General features: G+C 29.6%; 2 protein-coding genes across 2 annotated transcripts; one reads left to right on the top strand and one right to left on the bottom strand.

Annotated features, from left to right (window-relative positions):
• Positions 1 to 200: 200 nt before the first annotated feature.
• LOC148233457 (larval cuticle protein 65Ag1-like) lies at positions 201 to 18579 on the top strand. Its single transcript, XM_088190650.1, has 2 exons — positions 201 to 263; positions 18262 to 18579. Exons 1-2 carry the CDS (start codon positions 201 to 203, stop codon positions 18577 to 18579), a joined length of 381 nt encoding a protein of 126 aa, XP_088046776.1.
• Positions 18580 to 21236: 2657 nt separating this feature from the next.
• LOC148233456 (larval cuticle protein 1-like) lies at positions 21237 to 23127 on the bottom strand. Its single transcript, XM_088190649.1, has 2 exons — positions 23080 to 23127; positions 21237 to 21598 (listed from the first exon to the last, which is right to left on the bottom strand). Exons 1-2 carry the CDS (start codon positions 23125 to 23127, stop codon positions 21281 to 21283), a joined length of 366 nt encoding a protein of 121 aa, XP_088046775.1. The 3' UTR covers positions 21237 to 21280.
• Between the last annotated feature and the right edge of the window lie 611 nt (positions 23128 to 23738).

The raw sequence follows: 23738 nt of genomic DNA, 5'->3' as shown, positions 1-23738 counted from the left end.
ATATATTTAATACACATATAAACATTATATATTTGAACATTTGAGCTTGATTTTTATATATAGCTTAGCAAATTTTAGATATATTGTAGATATTAACAAGCGAAACTAATAATGAATGTTTGGTGGTTGGATGGTTACGGGTGACCACTGATGTTAAAGCTTAGTGAAAGTGTTAACAACCAATTACATGTTATTAAATTATGCGAATTATCGGCGGACGAGGAACTGCCGATCGTCGTCTTTCCGCCAAGGTCCACCAAAGAGTATGTTGCCGCTGTCACGACAGTGTGACCAGAGTGTCGCCTAGATTGTAATTGTCCATAGTAAATAAATCGCCCCTATAGCAAAATATTTAAATATTTTGTTTTAAATAAATTAAAATTTTATGTAAATCTAGAAATTTGGTTTTTATTACAGTATAAGTACCAAAATATAATTAATAATTGTTAAATTATACAATCATTACTAAAAAACTTTACATATGACTTATTAATATAACTTATATATTACCCATAAGAAGATTCTAAAATTATTTTAAGTTGACTCTGAAAGAAACTGTATAGAAATATAGAGTATCTTTCACGAATATAAAATGCGACACTAAATTATAGTAATGGATCAGAGAGAATAATACTCATAGCATTCAAGTCTCATTTCTCACTAATGCAATTCTTTTAATATACTAGGAAACACTCTTCGTATGAGCTCCGAGTGACTTTTCGGGAGGTGGGTGGTAATTTTATTTTCGGCACCCCCTTCAATTCGTGTCTGAATTATTGAATATCGCCTGCGTCGGGCCATTAGCGTATTACTGTGTGGCATTTTCATCCCCTCGGCCACGGCGATAACTTACCAAAAACAGACTCCGGCATTAAAAAAATGAAATAAGCCGCAAAAGTGGAGCCATAGGGGGCGCTTTCGGAATGGATTGAAACAAGAGGGGGGTAATCAAATAAGAGCAATTTGATGATTGCGTTACGGACCCACCCAGAAACCACCCACCCCCGAAAGCACTATATTATACACTGCGACACAAAAGTTGGAAGACTGAATGCTGATCTGGAAAATTTATTTCAGAGGCATGAAGTACTTTATACATATATTTATGTATATCTGAAGCAATTTTAAATAAATAAAAATTAAATTAAGAATAACCTAGTAAATTAACAAATAATATGAAGCTTAAGTTTTTTTAATATATAGACGGAAATAACAGTTCGTCTTATTTTTTTGTCTCATAATTTGCATAATTTAAAAACTGCGTATATAGTTTATTTATATTAGTTTGTTAAATATGATATTGTAAATAATTAAGTATATGCTATTTTTTAATTTATTGTAAAATTAAATACACAATAAAAAAATATTCTAATATTTTATTTAAAAACTTATTTTTAAATTGAAAATAAAAATATTTAAGTATATATTTTTATTATGTTGTATTATATATTATGAAATTTAAAACCGATTTAAAAGTCCTTTTATTAGTTTTATTGGTTATCTTTTTTTATTTTTCCGTGTGATAACAACAATGTTATTTTATTGTTGGAATTCTATATTTTTATGTAGCATTTTAGCCCTTTGAGGAGTATCGCCGTACATGTACGGCCATTGACCTTTTACTGTTTTGAGGTAACCCAAAAAGTTCTATATTTACATTTAATTCAATTATAAATATTTACATGTATTACTAAATAAATAGTAAATAAAAAACATTATTTTATATTATATTTTTTTAAATTTGAATTTTTGTAAATGATTTCTGTACAAAATAATACCAAAAATATTTAATTTTAATTTTATAAAATATATTAAAAGCCTCTGTATTGATTTAAAACAATACAAAAAGCCGAATAATATATAATAAATATATAAAATAAATTTAATAATTAAAATATATTATTAATATAAACTAACACAAAAAAGCAATAAAACTAATAGAATCACTGATTTTTTTTATTATTATTTACTATAAATGCTATAGTAAATACTAATAAATAAATAACAACATAATTATGGAAATATACGTGAAATTAGCTCATTCCTTGGGGTATACTAATAAATTAACAAATGTTTATAAATTTATTTACTACTCAAATGGTTAATATTCGTATAAAATAGGGTGTTTTATGTTATTTTTATTGCTTTATTTTAAATTACTTGTAATTAAAAATAGTGCTAAATATATTATGCGCTTATGTGTTATAAATAATAATGTGACTATAAAATTATTTAAAAATAATAATTTAAGATAGGACGATCTTTGAGTTAATGTCTGATAGTCAACAATATATTGAAACTTATAATATAATTTTAGCATCCTTCTTCAACAACTTACAATTTTTTTAAATTTATATTAACTATTTAAGAAAAATTTCAAATATAACATTAAGCAATTTTTTTTAATCCAGGAAAAATATGCTTAATTTAATATTTAATATTAATATTATTTTGAGTTAGTTATTAGAGAAATTTTTAATTATTTAATATAAAAAAGTTTATAAAATATTTTTTTATTTTAGCAGAATAAAAAAATAATAGTAAATTTAAAACATTTAATCAGGAATAGAAAAATCATCAGAAAAACAAAATTAGTATTAGTATAGTAGGCAAGCTTAATATTTGAACCACCCTATGAAGGGATTAATTCGGAAGGACTTAAGAAACGTTTAAAAGGCTTTTAGACAAATTTTTAATTAAAATCTGAATAATATAATAATTAATTATGAACCTTGGTGACAAAGCAAGTATTGTCATGTAGCAAAAAAAAGCTTTTTGTTAAAATGGGACGCCACCGTGAGAAAACCTTTTTGCAGTAAATCAATTTACCAGCCCATTAAAATTATCCATCGTAAATGCATTGGAAATTAATAACAATGGCAATCTATTTCAAAAAAACTAACCAGCGGACATACTTTAATAATTGGCCGTTCCACTGAAAGAGGCTGATAAAATCCCATACGAAAATGTATCATTTTCTAGAACACCTCCTTAGAGATTTTTTCTGAAACTTGTCATTTGAACATTTACTTCAAAGTTCATGCCATTAAAAATTCAAGAGATTTTTATTATGGACTAGCCAATCTCGTACGAAATTTAAGCAAGAAGAGTCGTACTAAGCTTCAGACCGTTGAAGATCGTAAAAGCCGCATGCTTCCCTCTTCGCATCATCTGGTCCAGCTCAACGTTCAGGATCTAGAGTTAAACCCGCTTCAAAATGGTCTGGAGCCTAACTTATACATAAAAACTTTGACAAATAACTAACATATAAAAACTACGTGACGATCTTAATTATTGCATAAAAACTAAATAATAACAAACTTTGTCTACAATAAAATAAATATATCTGACACAAAGTTTAGGACAAACGAATAATAATTATAATATGAAAAAACTGCTTAATTTTTCTATGCTAGATTTTGAGTTAAGGTAGAATGCATTATCTATAAATTAATTATTAATTAGAAAGGAGCAATTATAATATTAGTGTAGACATATCAAATAAGGTTATTGATCTAGCTCAATGAAGCAATTAAATATTTATATGTCAAGATATGTTGAAGTCTGAGAGTCTACGATTTTTTGTGTCGCGCCGTGTATTTGACGCGCCTCTCGAGCATTGTACGAAACACTCGAGGAAAAACTAATTCTGAGATAATGGCATCAAAATTGGAAAGCCCTGGCTGGTTGGCTCGGGTGGGTGTAGTAATTCCATCGTCTGCCTTTGGCGGTTGTGAGTTAATCAACTGTAAAAGAGTGTTATTATTGGCGTCCCGTCAAGACGTCCAAGGTGAGCTCCCGACAATTAATCGAAATTGTGTTCCGAATTAGCAGATTTTGCCACTAATTTTACGCCGTGGCGAAAATGGAATTAGCAGAAGACATACTGTAATTTGTACTGAAATGAAATTTCTAAATTAAATGATTGATTTAGAAGACTGAATTATTACTTATTAGTAATATATCTAATATTTTAGATTAAGATCACTATTTTGAGGTTCAATTGATTGTAGATTGAAGTTATTAAGGGCTTTCAGGAATATTGCTAATGGTTATGTCAATTAGTAATTATTTTTATATACATATGTATTTACTATTAAAAATACACTTCAATAAATAACTGAATAGAACAATTATTATGAATAACCCAAAGAAATATATTTCGTAATAAGAAAACTTATCTACTTATAATCAAAATGTAATATAATAATAATAGCAATACAATTTGGCTCGAGTATAATAAGTCCTAAAAGACAAATAAGGTTTCGTAGAAAATAAAAATAAATATATAATCCGATAATATATCTGACATCCGGGAATTACCCCCGCAAAGTTATTTATATACATATATATATATACTGAGCGTCTCCCAAAACAAAACTCAATTATGCGCATACCTAATCCTAATGGATTACTTATTACATTTCATTAGAAAATAAATTAATTAGGTGTGAAAATAATGCTTAAGTATATTAAAATGTTGAATATTAGGGTTGCCCTGTCACAAGAACTTATTTTAGAATGCATCTAGAAATATGCTACACAGCTAATACCGTTAATGATTCAATATTTAAAAAGTGTTTCTGAAGTTTAAACATATTTTGGACAATGCATATCAAAGAAATGTCGCTTTCTAAAGGCGTATACATATTTCGCTGTTCTAAGTAATGAGTACATCTATTGGCTGGATGATCGCTGCATGATTGTAATTAGTGTGCAGGCTTTGCAGCGCTGGATATTTGAGCCTGGAGTAGTCACAAACAGACGCCGCCTATGGACAATATACTGTCATGGGCGCTCACATCCAAAGAGAGACTCCTCCATACGAGCACCATGATAGCAGAGAGAGATCATCCTTCGCTATACTGTCGCTATCCCACGGACATCATCCCTGCGCCAGCTTCTCTACCACCACTCGTCATTTATATTCTATCGCAATTGTAATATAATCTAATAAAACTTGCGTCTCACTGGCAACGAAGTTACACCCCTAGGGTTCTCAAACATTAAAAAGAGTTTTTAATTCACAGATTTCTTTGTATATGTACGTTCACTCGACTACATTACTCAGAATCTCAATATCAGCGATTTAGAGCTATATTTTTCAAGACTTTCAAGCTTAATGGAAATCCTTCCTATATATCTGAAGCTCAAGCGGGCAGATTTTATTAAGGAATTGATGTCTACAATCGGTTTTGAAGAACAAGACTTTAACTACCATTGAAGTATTTATTAAAGAACACTTTCACATATAATTTTAATTATATTTTAAATAATATATTTATTTCATCAAATCTGATCATCAAGTGCTATGTGCTGTATTATGAGTGCAAATAATTAAATATTTACTGCTCACAGTCAACATTTCAGTTAAAATAGCTCACTATTATACATATAAAAGCACTTGAAAGTATAGAGTAGAACGCCAGGGCACTTATTCTTTTCATGTCCAATTTACCTCGATATCCATCCTGCACAGGCTATCGGGCCAACCTCCCACTGAACCACCCGTCAAACCACCCCCGAAAAGCCACGAGCCCACCCAATTACTAAAGTGGCTGTTACCGTATGGCGTAACCGGAGATATGGCATAAACCATTCTCGCGAGTATAATTTAGGACTCTTGAATTTTTTTAAATGGTAAAACTTGTTAAAATTGGTTTTGAAGAGCAGAACGGATAAAACGTATGTGTATATGCTTGACTTAAATATGAATTAGATTAACATGTATGATTAATTTAATATACTAGATAAGAAAACAGGAAAATAATACATGTATTACGTATTATATTGCATATTATGGCATAGTTTATTATTCTTAAAAAGTAATTTTATTTTAAAATATGAATTTGCAAAGTAATTGTATTACATAATATTTTATTTACACACAGATCTTTTAAAAGCTCTGGCGTAACTATATTTTAATTTTACAGAAGAAAGATACTTTTAAAGAATAAAAATTAACTAAATAATAATGCTATGCTTACACAATATTTATTTGATTTATTGGTAATGCTAGATATATAGATATATAAATTAATATATACATGATTTTAAGGTTACACAGTAATTATGGTGACAAAAGTCGTTCGGAATAAAATTAACAAAATATCTAAAAGCTTCTATAGAAAAGCTGTTAAATAAAAGCTAATGTGAAGTACATTTTAATATAAAATAAAGAGTTCTATTATAGTTATTTCTATAGTTTTAAGAAATTAACTATTATAATCTTTGCTCTATAATCTGATCAGTGGAACAGATTAAATAACCGAAGTTTTAATTACCACTGCCTTAGATAGTGTATAAAATTTCAGAAATAAATCGGTTTTACAATTATAATCTAAACTATTCATGTTGATCATTGAAGGTTTATTATATTTTCCTATCATTTATAAACCTACTCTTACTATACACATCAATCGTTAATATGCGATTAAAATTATACGCACTTTTTCAGCGAGATCCTGGTAAAATTTATAGCTTTATTTCACACGGTATTAGCACGGCAATTGCGTGTGGTTTATTTAAATTTTAACAGACGCAAATTAACAAGAGACGAGTTAACTCGAAAAGCGTAACCGATTTTTATATCTTTTACGGCCGCTTTGCATACTACGCGTTGCGTGTTATTTTATAGGATGCTAGGGAACCCGCGCGAACCACCTGTTGAGAAGTCGTGGCGGGTGGCGTGGGAAAGGGGGTCGGCCCAGTGTAATCGAATATATCCCTTAATTCGATTTTTAATAAAACTTTTGGTTGGAGGCTTTGAATAATTGATGATTACTCGGCAAATTAATTAAAGCGAAAGAGAAAATTAATCAGATCTAAGAATTATTAATATTATATAAGGAGCTTATGTATTTTTTTATATTAGTATAATTTATGTTAAATAAGTTTATATTATATTTATTGATGCGTGCTTAAATTAATTTTTTTATAGATAAGCTACAATTTTAGATAAATTACTATTAGGTTTTTTGCGAATAGTTTTAAAATGTGAAAAATACTTATCTAAAATTAAGATAATTATACAGTTAAAAATAGTTGATCATGAATTCTAAAAAATAAAAAAAAACAATTATTGGTTTAAATCAATTAGTTAAAGCTAATTTTTTTACTGTATATCGTATGTAGAACTGTCAAATTATATTTTAAGATTTTGTGTTTGAGTTTGATATGTTCTTGATTTCATTTTCCCCAATTTTGTCTGTACAAGACCGTAATTTTTTTTATTTATGAATAAAAAATATGTTACACTATCACAGTACTCGTTAAATAACTGATTACTAAACTAACTTTCTAAACTATATAAACAATATAAAAGGTACCAAGAAAAAAAACAAGCATTGCTATCGTACTGAATCAAAAAACTTGTTTCAAAGCTGAGGTCCATAATGATTAAGTTAAAAAATTAACAAGGGGTTATTCTAAAGCAAATCTGAAAATAAAATGCTTGAGAAATATTTCAATATTATTTTAAAAATCTATGGATTTGTTATATTTTGCTTAAGATCACAAGGTTGCCGGATAAGTTAACGAGCCGACATTTGTCTAGTTCGTAGCGTTTCCATCAGTAATTATGTACACCGTGGGAGTGGATGGGGTGAGGATTGGCTCAGACCAGGTCAGGTGACTGGTGAAACAAGAGAAGCTCCCCTAATTAGTTGATAATTGGCAGTAATACTAGAGCCACTCGGCAGGATCGTCGGGTGGGCTGAGCCAATTAGCTCTCTCCCAATTAAGGATCTCTCTCCAGAAGTGCCCGCTCCTTCCCAGACCACCCCCAGACCACCGTCACCACCCAAACACCCTATCGGAGAACTCGTCTCGTCTTTGCCGTTGGATCGCAACAATAGCATAATTGATGTACGACCGCATATTAATTGCGGCGACTCGTATACGACCTAATTAGTGTGTCTTAGCCGTATTGAAAAGTACGAAAGCCTACGAGAAAAGCGGTTTCTAGAGTCATTAGTAGCGACTTATGCTTTCAATACTGATATTTTCAACAATTTGATCGTATTAAAACACAGGTGATTCAATAAAAATAGCAATACATTAGTAAGTGGTAAGAGGAAGTGCTTTGTAAAACAAAATTTCTACTCATGTGTATAAAGGGGTGTTGTTTCTTAAATTATTTATTACATTATATATTGTTCTACTAATAAAAAGCATCCTTAAAAAATGTAGTTTAACTTGTAAATATTAATAAAATATATTCATTGCTACGGTTTGCTTAAGCGTATAATATACAGATCACAATAAAAGCTGAATAGAGTATAAAAAGCATCTGTGTTAAGAATGTTTATTTTAATTTTTATGACGTTTGTTGTTAATAATTTTTATGCGAACAATTGAAATCGTCACGTACAGTTTGCATATTATCTATACGAAAAGTTTCCTATAAACTTCAGTGGATGCGAAGAGGGAAGCGGCGGCTTTTGTGATTTTTGGTGGTCTCAAGTTGAATCAGATTTTTTTATGATTCATATGATTCATGGTGGGTACTTTTCACCAATCTGAAAAAAGTTTTCTCATGGTGGTGTTCCATTTTTACAGAAAAACCTTTTTTTCGTCTAAGATGTTAGACAAAAAAAAAAATGTAACCAGAGCTTATGATTTATTAAAATAGAATTATATTTAATTATTAGGATTTTAGAATTTTATAATATAAATAATTTTAAATCTAAAAAGTAATATATAGTTTTTTGACAAGAAGGTAGTAAACCTTAAAAGTACATTATAAGACGACTAGTGTGAGGTACTTACTCACTAACACAGTAACCTCCGCTGGTATTCGCTTTAACGCATTTTTCAGAGGGCAACTGTACTTGCATTTTGCATCGCCTTCCTGCTTTCTTAATCGTCAATTTTAACAATTTTTGTATGATATATTTCATTTTAATAAATAGTATAAATCTAACCAGTGACTCTCAAACTTTATTATTTATTTTTTATTAAAAACACAGGCAACCGTTTTACTACCAAATAATAAACTTATAACACTAAACTTTTCGCCGAAACCATAAAAAACTTTTAAATACCAGCCCACAACCCGCTATATTCTTACACCCCACCTTCACCCCACTACTTTAGTTCACCGTCAGAGCATAACAACACCAGTTTTGATCTACCCGTTATTGATACGTACCCCCTTTCAAGATTTAGTGATCGTTACGGGCCGCTCCGGCGACCTTACCCCTCCTGGTGGGATAGGAAAGTGGGTGAGAGCTCGCGACCCACCCCCGCGGCGCCGTGTTTGTTCGCTAATTAATATAAACTGATTACTAAGCTTCAATGATTTATCATGCTTTGTTGTATGGTTCGGCGGCGGAGAGAGAGAGAAGAGGATTAAGCTGAATCGTATCACTTGTGCTCACATACAATTTTCTAAGCGAAGCAAATTAAAAATAAATAAACGCCGCTGCGCTCTCGCTAATTAATTAATTGGATCGTGTAGCTTTAAATTAAACGAACTAATAAAGATTGATTGTGCAGTGTTGTAATTGTGTACAGCTGCTCGGTTCTGCTGCGAAATGATCTTTGTGTGAGGAAGGAACGAGTTTGCTAATTGACAGTAAACATAAAAGAGCTAAACAAGCAAATTATAGCATTGAGCAAAATAGAAGAAAGAAATTTATATTTATAAATGGTTTAATATATTTGAGACTCGTATTGCTCTCAATTAGTGCTGCGCAAACCATGGGTTCTAAATAGGGTTTGGGAAAACTCGAGTTTTTTTAACACGACGGGTCCGGGTCGATATTTTTCTCTTAACATCTCAAAAAAAATATATATATTTCTTAAAATATTTATTTATATATTTATAATACATAGATATATGTATCTAATTTTTATTGTGAAAAATATTTTTAGAAATATATGATATAAAAGTCATTACAAAAAAAAATGTTTTGTGTATATGAACTCACAAAATTAGATTCAATAAAGTGGTACACAATTTTATTAAATATTAAATATTAACTATTATTATTTTGCAGTAGGAGAAAATGCAAATTACTTTAAACATATTTACTTAAAGTTTCAAACATTTCCAATAACAATTACACTCCTAATGGTTTTGTATTTGTACGTCGACTTAGGCGAAGAAAATGTGTTTTATATACTTTTTTTTTATTCAAAAAATTAAATAAAATAAGTATGTTCATATTTTAAATTAAATATAAATTCACAAAAATAAGTTATTACATACTGAAAAACACAGATATTCTCAAAACACAGGCGACATTCATATTAGAAAATTCTTGTATGAAAAAAGACTTGGACCCGCCGGGTATTTTTACATGGCGGTTTTCTAGAAAACCCCTTTTTTTGGCTTCGCAAAATTCAAATACATTTAATTGATAAAACATATAAGACTTTTACTTAACAATAATTATTAGGTACCAGATGGCGAAATAAAATAATAATTTCATAATTTAAATTCATTTCTGTGATGGCAGCAGGGGCGAAAAAATCACTAGATTGAGTGCCAAGCGAAGCGGCGCAGATCGTGTACTCTCATAATCAACACGTGATGAGGATGACGTGTGACGTATTTAGAGAATAACTTACTGCTCGCGATGTTCAATATAAATTCAAACATACATACTCTTTGCAAGCGCATACCTCACATATAATTCATTTTTTTAAAAGAATCGTGCATTAAAAAATATAAATTTATACATGCACATATTAATACATAATCTTAATAAAACTACGTGTTTTATTCAGATTACTACACAGAATTCTACTATTTAAAAAATAGGTGGTCTGAAATAAAAATAGTTTGCTCACTGATCTACAACTATTAAATCTCTGTATATTTTTTTTAAAGAGGTGTAGAGTACACTCGGGATAAGGATTCCGGTTTGTTATTGTGTGCGTGAACTGTGTGGCTCAAAACAATTTCGCTCAGAATATTTATTTTTTTATTTTAAAAGAAAATATATGTTTATTTAACATACATACATCTGAGCTAAGTTGAAAATTTCAACGGACAATTAAAAATATATTATATAATCGAAGAAACCAGACATTGATGTCATTAATTAAATATTTGCAAAATTCAAAATCTTTCACTAGTCAAAAAAATAAAGAAGTCTTTAGCTATTCTTCAAAAGCAAAAAGATATAAAATGGGGAAAGAAATTATTCGCAGATTGTTTAATGGCTCGACGACTCTATTAAATCATTAGAATCCATTGAATAAATTAAAAAATAATCATTGGCGCAACGATAAGAATAATAACTTTTTTAAGCCTTACAGAGAATAGTGTAAAAAAACCAACAACGTACGGATTAATAGAAAAATAATTAAAATATTTTAATCTACGGGTAAGAGAACGAATAACTTACAGTGTATATTTGAAGCCTTGATATCAATTAACCCAGATATGCCCAAGAAATTTTGTTCTCTTAAAATTTCATTTATAAATAAAAAACAGTGGCATGAGCTTAGTGACCTACCCATGGAACAGTAAGCATACTTGGGTTAAACCAATATCAACACAAAATTATTTAAAATAAATCACTAGAGAAGATCGAACTTCTGTGCCACACTGCATTTTAATGACGAATACCAGCGTTGACAAATCAGCGACTGTCCTTAAAAAAGAAAGCGAGACAACGAAGTACCCGCTACATGGCTTCTCCCTCTCATATACATGTACACGCACACAATAACAAACCGGCATCCTTATCCCGAGCGTACTCTAACTTCGCAGCCATAAGACGCAGGTAGATACTAGTGAGAATTTTATTAGATTATATTACATATTTCGACAGATTATGATGGGCGGGATGTTTTCTCTGAACAGTGGTGGGGAAGCTGGTGGAGTTGTATTTACTGGTAATATCAATAAGCATGCATTATTAGACACTGCATGTATTTGAAAATGAATAAATGTCCTTTCCGTAGTTGTAATTTAGTTGTGCTTTAACACTGAAACTCGAGCGGCGGTATATGCATAAGCGCAACGCTTTGTGTGTGTTATGTCCGACGTATCCGCATCAAAAGCGGCTTTTTTAATTTATGAAACTTTTTTCCAATGACAAACAGATCGCTTGCATTATATTTCTCATTCATTTTTAAAATATGAGATACTTATCTTTCATATAAAGTTTCTTTGTTTAAGAACTTTTCAATTAAATGTCAATTTTATATATATTTTTGTTGAGTTTTTTTCAACTTTGATTTTATAATATGCACAATTTTATTTTATTTGATATGTTTTATGTTTAAACGATAAATGTGTGATTTATTCTCACAACTTAAATAAAATCACCCAAATCAAAGTTTGGTAATTAATTTCTAACATCTAATACTCTATTGCGGTATCTGACTAACTAATACACCAACTCAATACTCCTGTCGTCGATTCGACGACCCGGTGACAGTATCGGGTCGATCCTCGGAAACAGATACCGTCTAATGAGACCGGAACGAATCAAAACCTTTGGCTAACGATCGGGACGTGATTGATTGGTCAAAGCTTCTCCATTTCCACCACCGCCGCTAGAATATAGAGAAGACACGGTGGGTGGTAATATTACATTTCCCGGCATTGTTTCATTAGCCGTGTTATCAGATGCCAATTAAGGACGTATTCATTAGAGGCTGGTAAACAGCCGGCGGGCCCCGGGCCGGTGGCGGAGCGCCCAACTCCTCGTACATACTCCTTCCTCGCCCACCTGAAACGCCTGACGAGCTCATTAAATAATTTCTCAGAATATACTGCTTGCTCAACGATCGATTGTTCCAGCAGCAGCCAGAAGCAGTGTTGGCGACTAATTAAAGGCATCAATCAACGGGGACAACGGCGATATGAACGGCAATTACATTGAAGGTGTACGCAATTATGGATATGGCGTTGTGTAGCCTGAGGGTGGGGATGCCTAGCTGCTAATGTACTTAAGGTTAAGGATATCTCTGAGTGACATATTTTATGATGCTGGGATACAAATTGCAATAGTGGCGTAGATAGTTTGTAGAAAAACTTCATAGAAAAACTTAAATTAAATATTGCACATATTACCTACTATTATGTAATAAAAAAATAAAATAAAAATATAAATTTTTAACATTTTTTTTTTGTGAAATGGATCATCTTAGTCTACTCTTAAATGAATAAAAAAGCCTGGATTAATCATTAGCAAATTTCATACTGGATTGTATCCAGCATGAGCTGATCCATATATTGTGCTTCGCACTCCAGTTAAAGTACTTCAACAAATAATTAATAATAAATAATTCGTATTAATAAGATGATAGTCACAATAATTAAATTACGTTAAAAACATATTTTTTTTAATTAGGGCATTTTTATTTTTTATTTAAGTCAGCTTTTATTAATGGTAGTTATTAAATATTTTTTTTAATGTATGTTTAATGTTATTAAACAAAATGCTTAATAATATAATTTAAAATAAATGTGAAAAAAATATTTATAATCACATATTATATAATCTTGCGATTCGTATTATAAATATTTTTAGATACAATTAAACATTGAATAATATTTAAAAAAATTAGTAGAAAAATAGGTTTATTATCTAGATTAAGAAATATATTAAGTATAAATACAAAAAAAATAATTTACAATAGTATAATATTGCCCCATTTTAATTATTGTGCAACACTATTAAATATGTTAAATAAATTAGATAAACAAATGTTGCAAAAATTACAAAATAGGGCAATGAGAGTAATCTTAAATAAAAATAGATTAACTAATTGTAAAAGTATGATTGATAGATTAGAATGGTTGAATGTTCAAGAAATATTGAGTATGAATGTTTTAGTATTTATATATAAGTTAGAAAATAATATGTTACCAAAATATTTTAATAAGTATTTATTAAGAAATAAAGATGTACATAAATATAATACTAGAAATAAAGAAAATTTAAAGATAATTAAGTATAAGAAAACGAGTACGGCTAGGGGAATTATGTACGGAGGTTTTGATTTATATAATAGTCTTCCAAGAGAAATCCGAAACAGCAAAAATATAACGGGTTTCATAAATGGAATAAAAAAACACCTTCGTACATATAGAAATAAATTATAATATTAAGACTTTATTATTGTATATTTTTATTTTTTCTTTCTGTTATGTATTTTTTATATATTTTTATATATGTTTACTAAATTTGTTAGATGTTAAGATTAGCTATTAAGCTAAATAAATTAATAAAATAAAATAAAATAAATAATAAAAATAAAAAAATAAATTTCCACATAAACTGTTCTCCTCATACCTATCGCCGAAAACATTTTTATGTGTGGCAAGCATGTTGAGAAGCTGGATGGCTTTTGCAAGAGGAGCGTTCTGATCGCAACGGGCAAGAATAAGGGATGCGATCACGACTCTCTAGGGCAGTAAATATCGCAGCCGAAAGTCGCCGAACATTGACGGATTGTTGACACCACCCTTAGCAACGTTAAAGTGCTTCATTGAGTGGACGCTACGCCGAGAATAAAATTAATTGTATTTCAATGCACCTATTAAAAATTCAATAGGATATAAATATGGATAGGCCAAATTTTGTAAAAAACAACCCGTGAAAAATTTTCAATAAAAAAAATATTTTTCGGCATAATAACACGAAACACAAATTATTTAATGCCACTTATCATTTTTTTTAGGATGTAATCAAACTTTATTTTAAAAGTTATTACAACTACATCATATACATTTAGAAATGATAATCAAATTGTTAGGTCTTATTCTTAAAGGGTGCGTTAATTTACTGTAACCAAAATGCTCATCCATCAACAAGAAAACAATACAATAGCGTAAAAGATGAACCACATAAAAGCCCTTGTTACGACCAGAAAAATTACACGAATAACACGCAAGTGTTCTTAATGTTAATAGTCTCCGTCATTGAAAGAAAATAAAATGTTTAAATTCGGTCTTTGTAGTATTTTTTAATTTAATTTTTTCAAGGCTTTTTCAACCCATTGATTTTATTAATGTTTTTGTGAATGTATTTATAATTAAAATCTGTTTTTATTCAAGAATTATTGTATTAAAATGCTTTAGGGTTTTCTATAATTATAGATAAAAAGTTTAGGTACTTTTTAAATAATTTTACATAAGACTCAAATTTGTAAAATTTAATTTTAGCACATGCAATAAATAAGCTTGAACAAAAGTTATTTTTTATTTAGCATATTAATCTTTGTATGTCAAAATTTTAGAAAAAAAACTTTTTTAAAAAGCTAATATTGACAAAATCTCATGGTGTTATATAAAGTAAACCAAAATATAACAAATAACGAATATTTACTATGTAAAATATTGATTTAGCAAAATAATTTCTAAGTTTGTTTAAAGCCTTCTACCATAAATATAGGCATTTTTTGAATTATTCTTTTGTATAAGAAATTACGTGACTTTGTATGAATTTGACGAGGAAATAAAGAGGTAACGTGTTCGATTATTTATTATTTTTCATATTGTGTATGTATTTTTTGGAGCAGTAGAGTTTAATTGGATTCCGTGTAAGGCATTCGCCGGCTGTCGCCATTTGCATCGTGTATTTGTTGTGCGAAATGGCCGACGGCGTACTGGAGAATTAACAGTGTGTCGGCCATGTTCGTCGCTCTTCGTATTTTAATTAAAATTAATTAACACGCCTTGAGTGATCGCCCCTCGGATAGTGCCCGTAATAAAATTTAATCCACGTTTTTTGGCCTAATTGCGCCCTTAATTAAACCCCTTCCCCCAGACGAGCGAACGCTATATTTGGTCAAAAACAACGCGTCGGCTCGTTAAACCGTCTCATAAACTATACACAAAAATATTATGCTAAAATAAAGTTGTTTTAATTGATTTTAAAATTCCGAAAGATTATATGAATAAATGTAAGAGTACACTGTACTAAACGATGTCGTAAATAGTGCCCATCTTAATAGCAATAAGCAGAAAGCATTAAAAAATAATAATGAATATATATTTATTTTTATGAAAATAATGTCTTGGTTGTGAAACATACACTAAGAAACGATAGGGATATTTTAAGCTTATCAGCAAGGTGATCGAAAACGTCTTGAATCAGACATGACATCATGCGCTCCTCTTAAATTCAAGTTTTTTGAAAAATTAACCACCTTGCAGTATTCTAGTTGTCCATCCGTGGTATATGTTCGGGTCGCCTTAGGCGTCATATGATATATTTTATATAATTAAGATATCTTGCTAAAATATTTACGCCCTCAAATATCGTTGGATGGTTATCAAAATATGTCTGAAAATCTAGACCTTACATTTTTTTCTAGTTATCAGCTGTGAAAAATAATTTATAAAAAAAAATTTTCCAACACGGTTATAACTTATAATTTGGAGTTGTGAACCATATCATCAAGGGCTTTGCCTGGAGAATGTACTATTTGTATTTTTTTTAGTAATTTGAGTTTACTATTCAAACAAAATATCCAGGGATAGACAGATATTCAAAAACTCTAATTTGAAGGGAAAAAAAATATTTTTTCTATCAGAAGGATTGATTTATTTTATTGGCTGTTTATTATATAAGTAGCTTGTGCGAAGAAGAGCGTCGCTGAAATTGCAAATCGCCATTATTTGTGACACTGTTAACGACACGGAAAACAAAGTGGGCATTGTGTTATTCTGGTCACAGACTATTTATCGTCTGCCACTTTAGAGGACCGATCTCGACTCGGAGATATTCAAGCCAAATCGTTAAATTCTTTACTGTTGTCTGTATGCATAATGTTTTGGGTTTATGAGGTGAAATAAAGTAGCAAAATAGGTCAATGAAAAGAGAAATGAAAAAATAATAAGATATTCTCTTATAGTAAGTACATTAAAAATAGTGGTGCCAACACATTTCTTACGGCCTCGAAGATACAAGAGGAATAATAAGAGGGGATTTCAGTAACGGTTCTCAGCAATGAGAACATAGATTCTGCGATTCTTTTGACTTAATAGATAAAAATATATCTAAAAGGCCAGGTATGTTTATGATAAAAAACATATTTATAATATTTCGAAGCAAGTAAAATTATTTAGAACTACAAAAAATCAAATTGCAAAATGTGCAATGTAAAAGTCACAAGGAGATTTTTATGTCAATACATCAACAAAGATCAGTATAACCATATCGTTGATGATTTTTATACGTTTAATAAGATTTAAATACCATGAAAAGGATTATATATATGATTAATTATACCATTAATATATATTATAAAAAAACAAAGTTCCTAAGTTGTGGTACATCGTGAGATATTATTTTTTCTTTGGAAGAAGCATAATTTATTTTAACTTTCTGATTTCTCAAACAATCTTATTAATGTGATAGTGATATGAAAAATCTACAAATATCATTTACTAAAAAAATATCATGTTATTAAAATTGGGTATAATATAATATTTTAAAATATATCTGATATATATACTTTTAATTTTAGATTATATATCCGGAAAAAGGCGATTTATTTGTATAGAAATTTATGGTATTTAAGAACATAAAGAAACAAAAAAACCATTAATTTTTACTTACTGATATATTTTTTTTTTAATAAATTAACTAAATGACATAGTTTTTACACAATAATATATTGTGTTAGGCAACCTTCCAAGTGTTATCATTTGAAACCTTGAACATAAAATCACTAATTACTTATTGAACTAAAAGTATAAGCATTTTCATTAAATATATTGAAATACCCTAAAGCGATTGTGATGAAAATATTGATATTTTGCAATAATATAATTGTTCAATATATGTACATATATATTCTACATTATAAATATAATAATAATCATTTAACCTGTTTTATTAATTGTTAATATTATTGTATATAAACCATGAAAATTTCGTTTAAAATCATCAGTTTCTGTCGATCGACTCACAGCAACCACATCAACCAAAAATGAAATTCGTAAGTACTTTATTTTTTTAATCCATGTTTCATTGCATTTTATTTTACAAATCATACTAAATAATATGCATATAAAATTCGTACATTAAATAATAAATATTTTAAATATAATTTATGTTTAGATCTATTTAATAAAACTGTATAGTTCATTAAACGTTCAACTGTAGATTTTTAATAATAATGAGTCTAGTTATTATTTAGAACATTTGATAATTTTTGGCTTTATTGTATTGAACATGTCAAATTTTATAAACAGCTATTGTAAGGACTTGACTTATAGTAATTTTATCACCTATTGTTGTACATAGTTTGACAAATGTTGACCACTCAATTATTTTTTTTTAGATCGTCGCTTTCGCCCTCCTGGCCGTCGCAGCCATCGCTGCCGCCGACACCATCAAGTTCATCCCGGTGTTGGAGAGAACCGAGAAGCACGACGATAGAGGTCAGTTCGCCTTAAGGTACTTGAGCGCCGATGGAACATCAGTCAGCGAACAAGGAGCTCTGAAGGCCACCGACGACGGCAAGGACTACGTTCTCGTCAAGGAAGGAGAGTACTCCTTCACCGCTCCCAATGGACAAGTCTTCCGCACCAAATACGTTGCAGATACCAACGGATTCCATGTCACCGGAGACCATTTGCCCAAGTCCATAGTTGCCTAAATCGATCTACTAAAACTGATTTCGCCAAACTATAAATGAATTGCCCAATTATAAAACTGGTTAGTGACTACTTGTATACTCTGTTCATACTACTATATATTATCATGTCACTGTATACATAATTGTTCACACATATTTTATTTTTCTTTTTTTCTTGAGTGTATAATACTAGATGTACTTATTAGTACATTGGTGTTAATCTTACCTAAAAACTGAAATGCAATCTACAGTGTATGATGTTAGGTTATAACTGGTTTAATAATTGAGCTATGCATACCTATATACACCATCGACGATTAATATATGTTCAAAAATTAATTGAGTATATTTTAATGTATCCTGTTTTATACAAAAAACAAATCCAAAAATAAACATTTATCAGAAAAAATCTTTTTTTAATATCAATGAGAAAAAATAAATATTAATAATACAACAAATAATAAATTAATTGTTTTGAATATTATTTTCTATTTTAAAACAAAGACTGTAACATATGATTAGATACGAAATTTATCGAGTCGTGTCTAATTGTATGCATGAGAAATTACTTCTTTGAGAAAACGGCTAGAAAATGTAGATCCAGCGAGCAAAGAGCATTGTAACTGTCCTATATGAAAGCCATATATTTCACATTAAGAATCAGAATTTTACATGGAATAATATGCTCTACCCTACTCAATCAAATTTGGTACTTTAAATGCAAAAAAAAAAAATGCACTAACCTACTATTGAATCAAATATATAATAATAAATAGAAATTCAACTATAGCTTTACAACTAGCAATTAAAAAAAACATAAATAGACACATTATGCTAGCCAAAGATTTTTTTTAAAATAATTTTACAGACGAACTAACTATATATAATGTAAATATTACTTCTTCTTAGCCATTTTTATGTTTATAATTAGTCATTAGCTACAATTTTATATATAATAAGAATATAAAACAGAAAGTTTGTGGTTATAATTTAAGGAAAATATTTATAAAAAGTTTTTACAGTTTAAGTAAAATAAAAATACAGAAGAAAAAAAAATGTCATAATTTGAGTACGTTTTATTGGAAAACTAGAATCATTGATATGTTGTCTTTATGCCTCTAAATCAATACCTTTTACTATTAAAAGGTTGTAATATCTTCACAATTAAAATCAATGAAAAAAAGTATCGTTCATATGAAATCAAATGCACATTTGAGTGTATTAAAAAAAATTAAAAACAGACAAACAACTCATTGAAAAAATAATAAATAATTTCAATGATGCGGAAATCGAATCAAATAATAACATATTCAGAACTGCATATTAAATTTCTAAAAACAATGAGCCTTATTCAGACCATTTTGATTTGCTACAATTACAATAATTAAATGGTACAAAAGTACCTCAGTGCAAGCAATATGATCATTCATATCGGAGAAGAAATGAAATATCAGAGAATATTTACTGTAAGAACAAAACTCTTGATATTTATGCGAATTTTTCTGGTCGTAACGAGGGCTTATGTGTGTGGTCCATTTTTTACGCTATTGTCTTGTTTCCTTGTTGATGGTCACAGTATATTAACGCATGTTTTGAGACAAAGACCCTTTAAAACGTGGTAATATGTGTGTGGTCGCTACACCACTGTCTTAACCATCGTCTAAAATTATCCATTGGAAATTCATTTAATGAAGTACAAAGAATCAATAATTTTAAAAATAAATTGTTCTCAAAAAGTCAACGGGATTTTAAAGAGTATTCTATATTTAAAACAAGAGATTATTAAAAATGTCCGTGTTTTGGGAGTAAGAAGAGTAACGATTTAGAACTGTATCACTCGTTTAAAAAAATATTGGTCATTATGTCAACATTTTTAGGTAGCCAGTGTAGATAATACTAGATAAAAAGTTGACCAAGAAAAGTATTGTGGTCTTTTAAGGCAAATTTTTGATGGATCTCGCTTTAATAGTTAAGAACGTCATTAAAAAAATGAAATGTGATTCGGTACACCTTACGGATAATAAAATAATTATTCCTATTAATTTAAGTCAATTTATGACAATTCTCCAGAGATAAATTTTTAATAAACGATCATCTCAACCTGTTAAACAGATTATTAACATAAAATAAATGGCTTTCATATAGGACAGTTACAATGCTCTTTGCTCGCAGGGTCTACCTTTTCTATTGCGTGTTCTCAAAGAAGTAATTTCTCAAGCATACACGTAGACACGACTCGAAGGATTTCGTATATAATCATACTTTTCAGTCTGCTTTGAAAATATAAAATAATAATCAAAACAATTAATTTAATTAATCATTTTTTATAAAATTATATTTTATTACTAATATTAATTTTTCCATGGCTTTTTTCTCATTAAAAATAAAAAAAATATTTTTTTCTAATACATGTTTATTTTTGGATTTGTTTTGTGTATAAAACAGGATACATTAAAATATACTCAATTAATTTTTGAACATATATTAATCGTCGATGGTGTATATAGGTATGCATAGCTCAATTATTAAACCAGTTATAGCCTAACATCATACACTGTACATTGCATTTCAAGTTGTACCAATGTACTAATAAGTACATATATAATGTTGCTGTGTAAAAGTGACATGATAATATATAGTAGTATGAACAAGTAGTCACTAACCAGTTTTATAATTGGGCAATTCGTTTAAAATGTAGCGAAATCAGTTTTAGCAGATCGATTTAAGCAACTACGGACTTGGGTAAATGGTCTCCGGTGACATGGAATCCGTTGGTATCGGCAACGTATTTGGTGCGGAAGACTTGTCCATTGGGAGCGGTGAAGGAGTACTCTCCTTCCTTGACGAGAACGTAGTCCTTGCCGTCGTCGGTGGCCTTCAGAGCTCCTTGTTCGCTGACTGATGTTCCATCGGCGCTCAAGTACCTCAAGGCAAACTGACCTCTATCGTCGTGCTTCTCGGTTCTCTCCAACACCGGGATGAACTTGATGGTGTCGGCGGCAGCGATGGCTGCGACGGCCAGTAGGGCGAAAGCGACGATCTAAAAAAAATAATTGAGTGGTCAACATTTGTCAAACTATGTACAACAATAGGTGATAAAATTACTATAAGTCAAGTCCTTACAATAGCTGTTAATAAAATTTGACATGTTCAATACAATAAAGCCAAAAATTATCAGATGTTCTAAATAATAACTAAACTCATTATTATTAAAAATCTACAGTTGAACGTTTAATGAACTATATAGTTTTATTAAATAGATCTAAACATAAATTATATTTAAAATATTTATTATTCAATTTATGAATATTATATGCGTATTATTTAGTATGATTTGTAAAATGCAATAAAATATGGATTAAAAAAATAAAGTACTTACGAATTTCATTTTTGGTTGATGTGGTTGCTGTGAGTCGATCGACAGAAACTGATGACTTTAGATGAAATTTTGATGGTTTATATACAATAATAATAACAATTAATAAAACAGGTTTAATTACTAATTATATGCACACAATATAAAATATATTTATTGAACAATTAAATAATTGCAAAATTTTATATTATAGCCCTGTTCGCTTCGGGCACTACAATCTAATTAGCGAAAGAGATAATTGCTTGTACGTAATAAGTGGTGTTATGTTCAATGTTGTAAATGTTTCTTAAAAATTGTAAGTAACCTTGACACATCATTATATACATTAATTATACAAAAAAATTTATAATTTTATTTTTTCGTTCGTATTACCTAATACGAAAAATAAAAATTATAATTAAATTATATTTTAAAAATATTATTACGCATCGATAAGGCATATTTAAACAGTTCGTTTATAAATATTTACATGTATTTTTTTTGTATTTTATATTAAATTTTTAATATATAAAAAACTATTCTGCTTGATGAGAAGTTTTTTTTAAATTCAAGAGAATAAATTAGTTTTATAATATCCTTATAGCTAGTGTTTTAACCTCGATGTTAAGATTTTGAGTTATAATTATATGTATTTTAAATAATAATATTAAATGTAATTTTGAACTTGGACCGGTTTTTAATAAAAATTTGAGTCTGCTGCCGTGGATCGAACCCGCGACCTCTAAGTTACCAGTCTAGATCTTACGGACTACTCTACTCCAACCCTTATTAATACTTCACACGATCTTTAGTCGTTCAAAAATAAATCATTATTATTTATAGTCTAAATATATACTGATTAAATTATGTTGGCAATGTGTAATAAATGTTTGCATCAGCAATCTGGTATAAAAAAGGAAGTATAGTATCTCGTTGTCTAGTCGCCGTCGACGCTTTTGCTTAATTTGAGTTTCGGTGGAAACGAGGCGTAATGACCAAGCTGCGGATCAAAGGATTCCTCGATACAAGTGGCGTGTGATCATTACTCGCCGGTAGTGTTAATGAGGTCTCCGCAGGCGCCTAACGAGATCCATTGTTCTGGGCGCGGACCACAAACAAAAACAACAGACACTGCATCTCTAATTATACCCCCGATGCTTACACACAATCTCGGACGGTGTCGATCTAATGATGCACTGTGCGGTTTGCACCATGGCAGCTCGTTTGTGCTGCTCGATTCGATCGGATTTACATTGTAAGTGTGATGGAGACTCTACTCCGTTCACTGACAAATGCATATAACAGTTCAATTTAATACTTTATATAGATCATTAAATCCGTGGAATTAGACTTAATACTCTTAATTAAAAATAATTAAAAAAGTGAAAATTTTTGTTATAAGCATTGCACTTGTAGAAAACAAGACCTTATAGCTTATATAAAAAACTGTTCTTCAAAATTTTTGAATTGTCAAAATAGATAGTGCTGGGTATTCTCTATAATAAGTTATTTTTTGCAAAAAAAAACTAACTTTAATTGTTTTATCTACAAGTAATAATATCTCTATTACTATTTACACTTTGTCGGATTTTAGGTAACAAAATACTTAACGCCCGAGGACTCGTATACGAGTCTTGAAGTGGCCGTGAACTCAGGCGTGAGTCCTGCGTCAAACGTTTTCTTTTATTAAAAAAATACTGGGGTACCATGAAGTTTGCCTCTATATGGTAATCAGATGGTAGTATACTATTTCTAGGTACTATCAAATTAAAAATAAATTATATTTTACTTCAAATGTTTGTAAGAAGAGTCGTCTTATTCCATA

This window comes from Plectrocnemia conspersa, unplaced genomic scaffold (assembly GCF_051122295.1).
Source record: "Plectrocnemia conspersa isolate PC_06_02 unplaced genomic scaffold, ASM5112229v1 ptg000008l, whole genome shotgun sequence".
In the NCBI taxonomy this organism is placed as follows: Eukaryota; Metazoa; Arthropoda; class Insecta; order Trichoptera; family Polycentropodidae; genus Plectrocnemia; species Plectrocnemia conspersa.
The sequence above is the reverse complement of the archived record's forward strand: the minus strand, read 5'-3'. Positions and strand labels throughout refer to the sequence as shown.

Excerpts from the sequence above, each read along its gene's own strand:
- LOC148233457 (XM_088190650.1), top strand. The coding sequence starts at position 201 with ATGCGAATTATCGGCGGACGAGGAACTGCCGATCGTCGTCTTTCCGCC. Across the intron at positions 264-18,261 it reads CCGCCAAGGTCCACCAAAGA|ATCGTCGCTTTCGCCCTCCT; the intron begins GTATGTTGCCGC and ends ATTTTTTTTTAG.
- LOC148233456 (XM_088190649.1), bottom strand. The coding sequence starts at position 23,127 with ATGGTGCAAACCGCACAGTGCATCATTAGATCGACACCGTCCGAGATT. Across the intron at positions 21,599-23,079 it reads GATCGACACCGTCCGAGATT|ATCGTCGCTTTCGCCCTACT; the intron begins GTGTGTAAGCAT and ends TATTTTTTTTAG.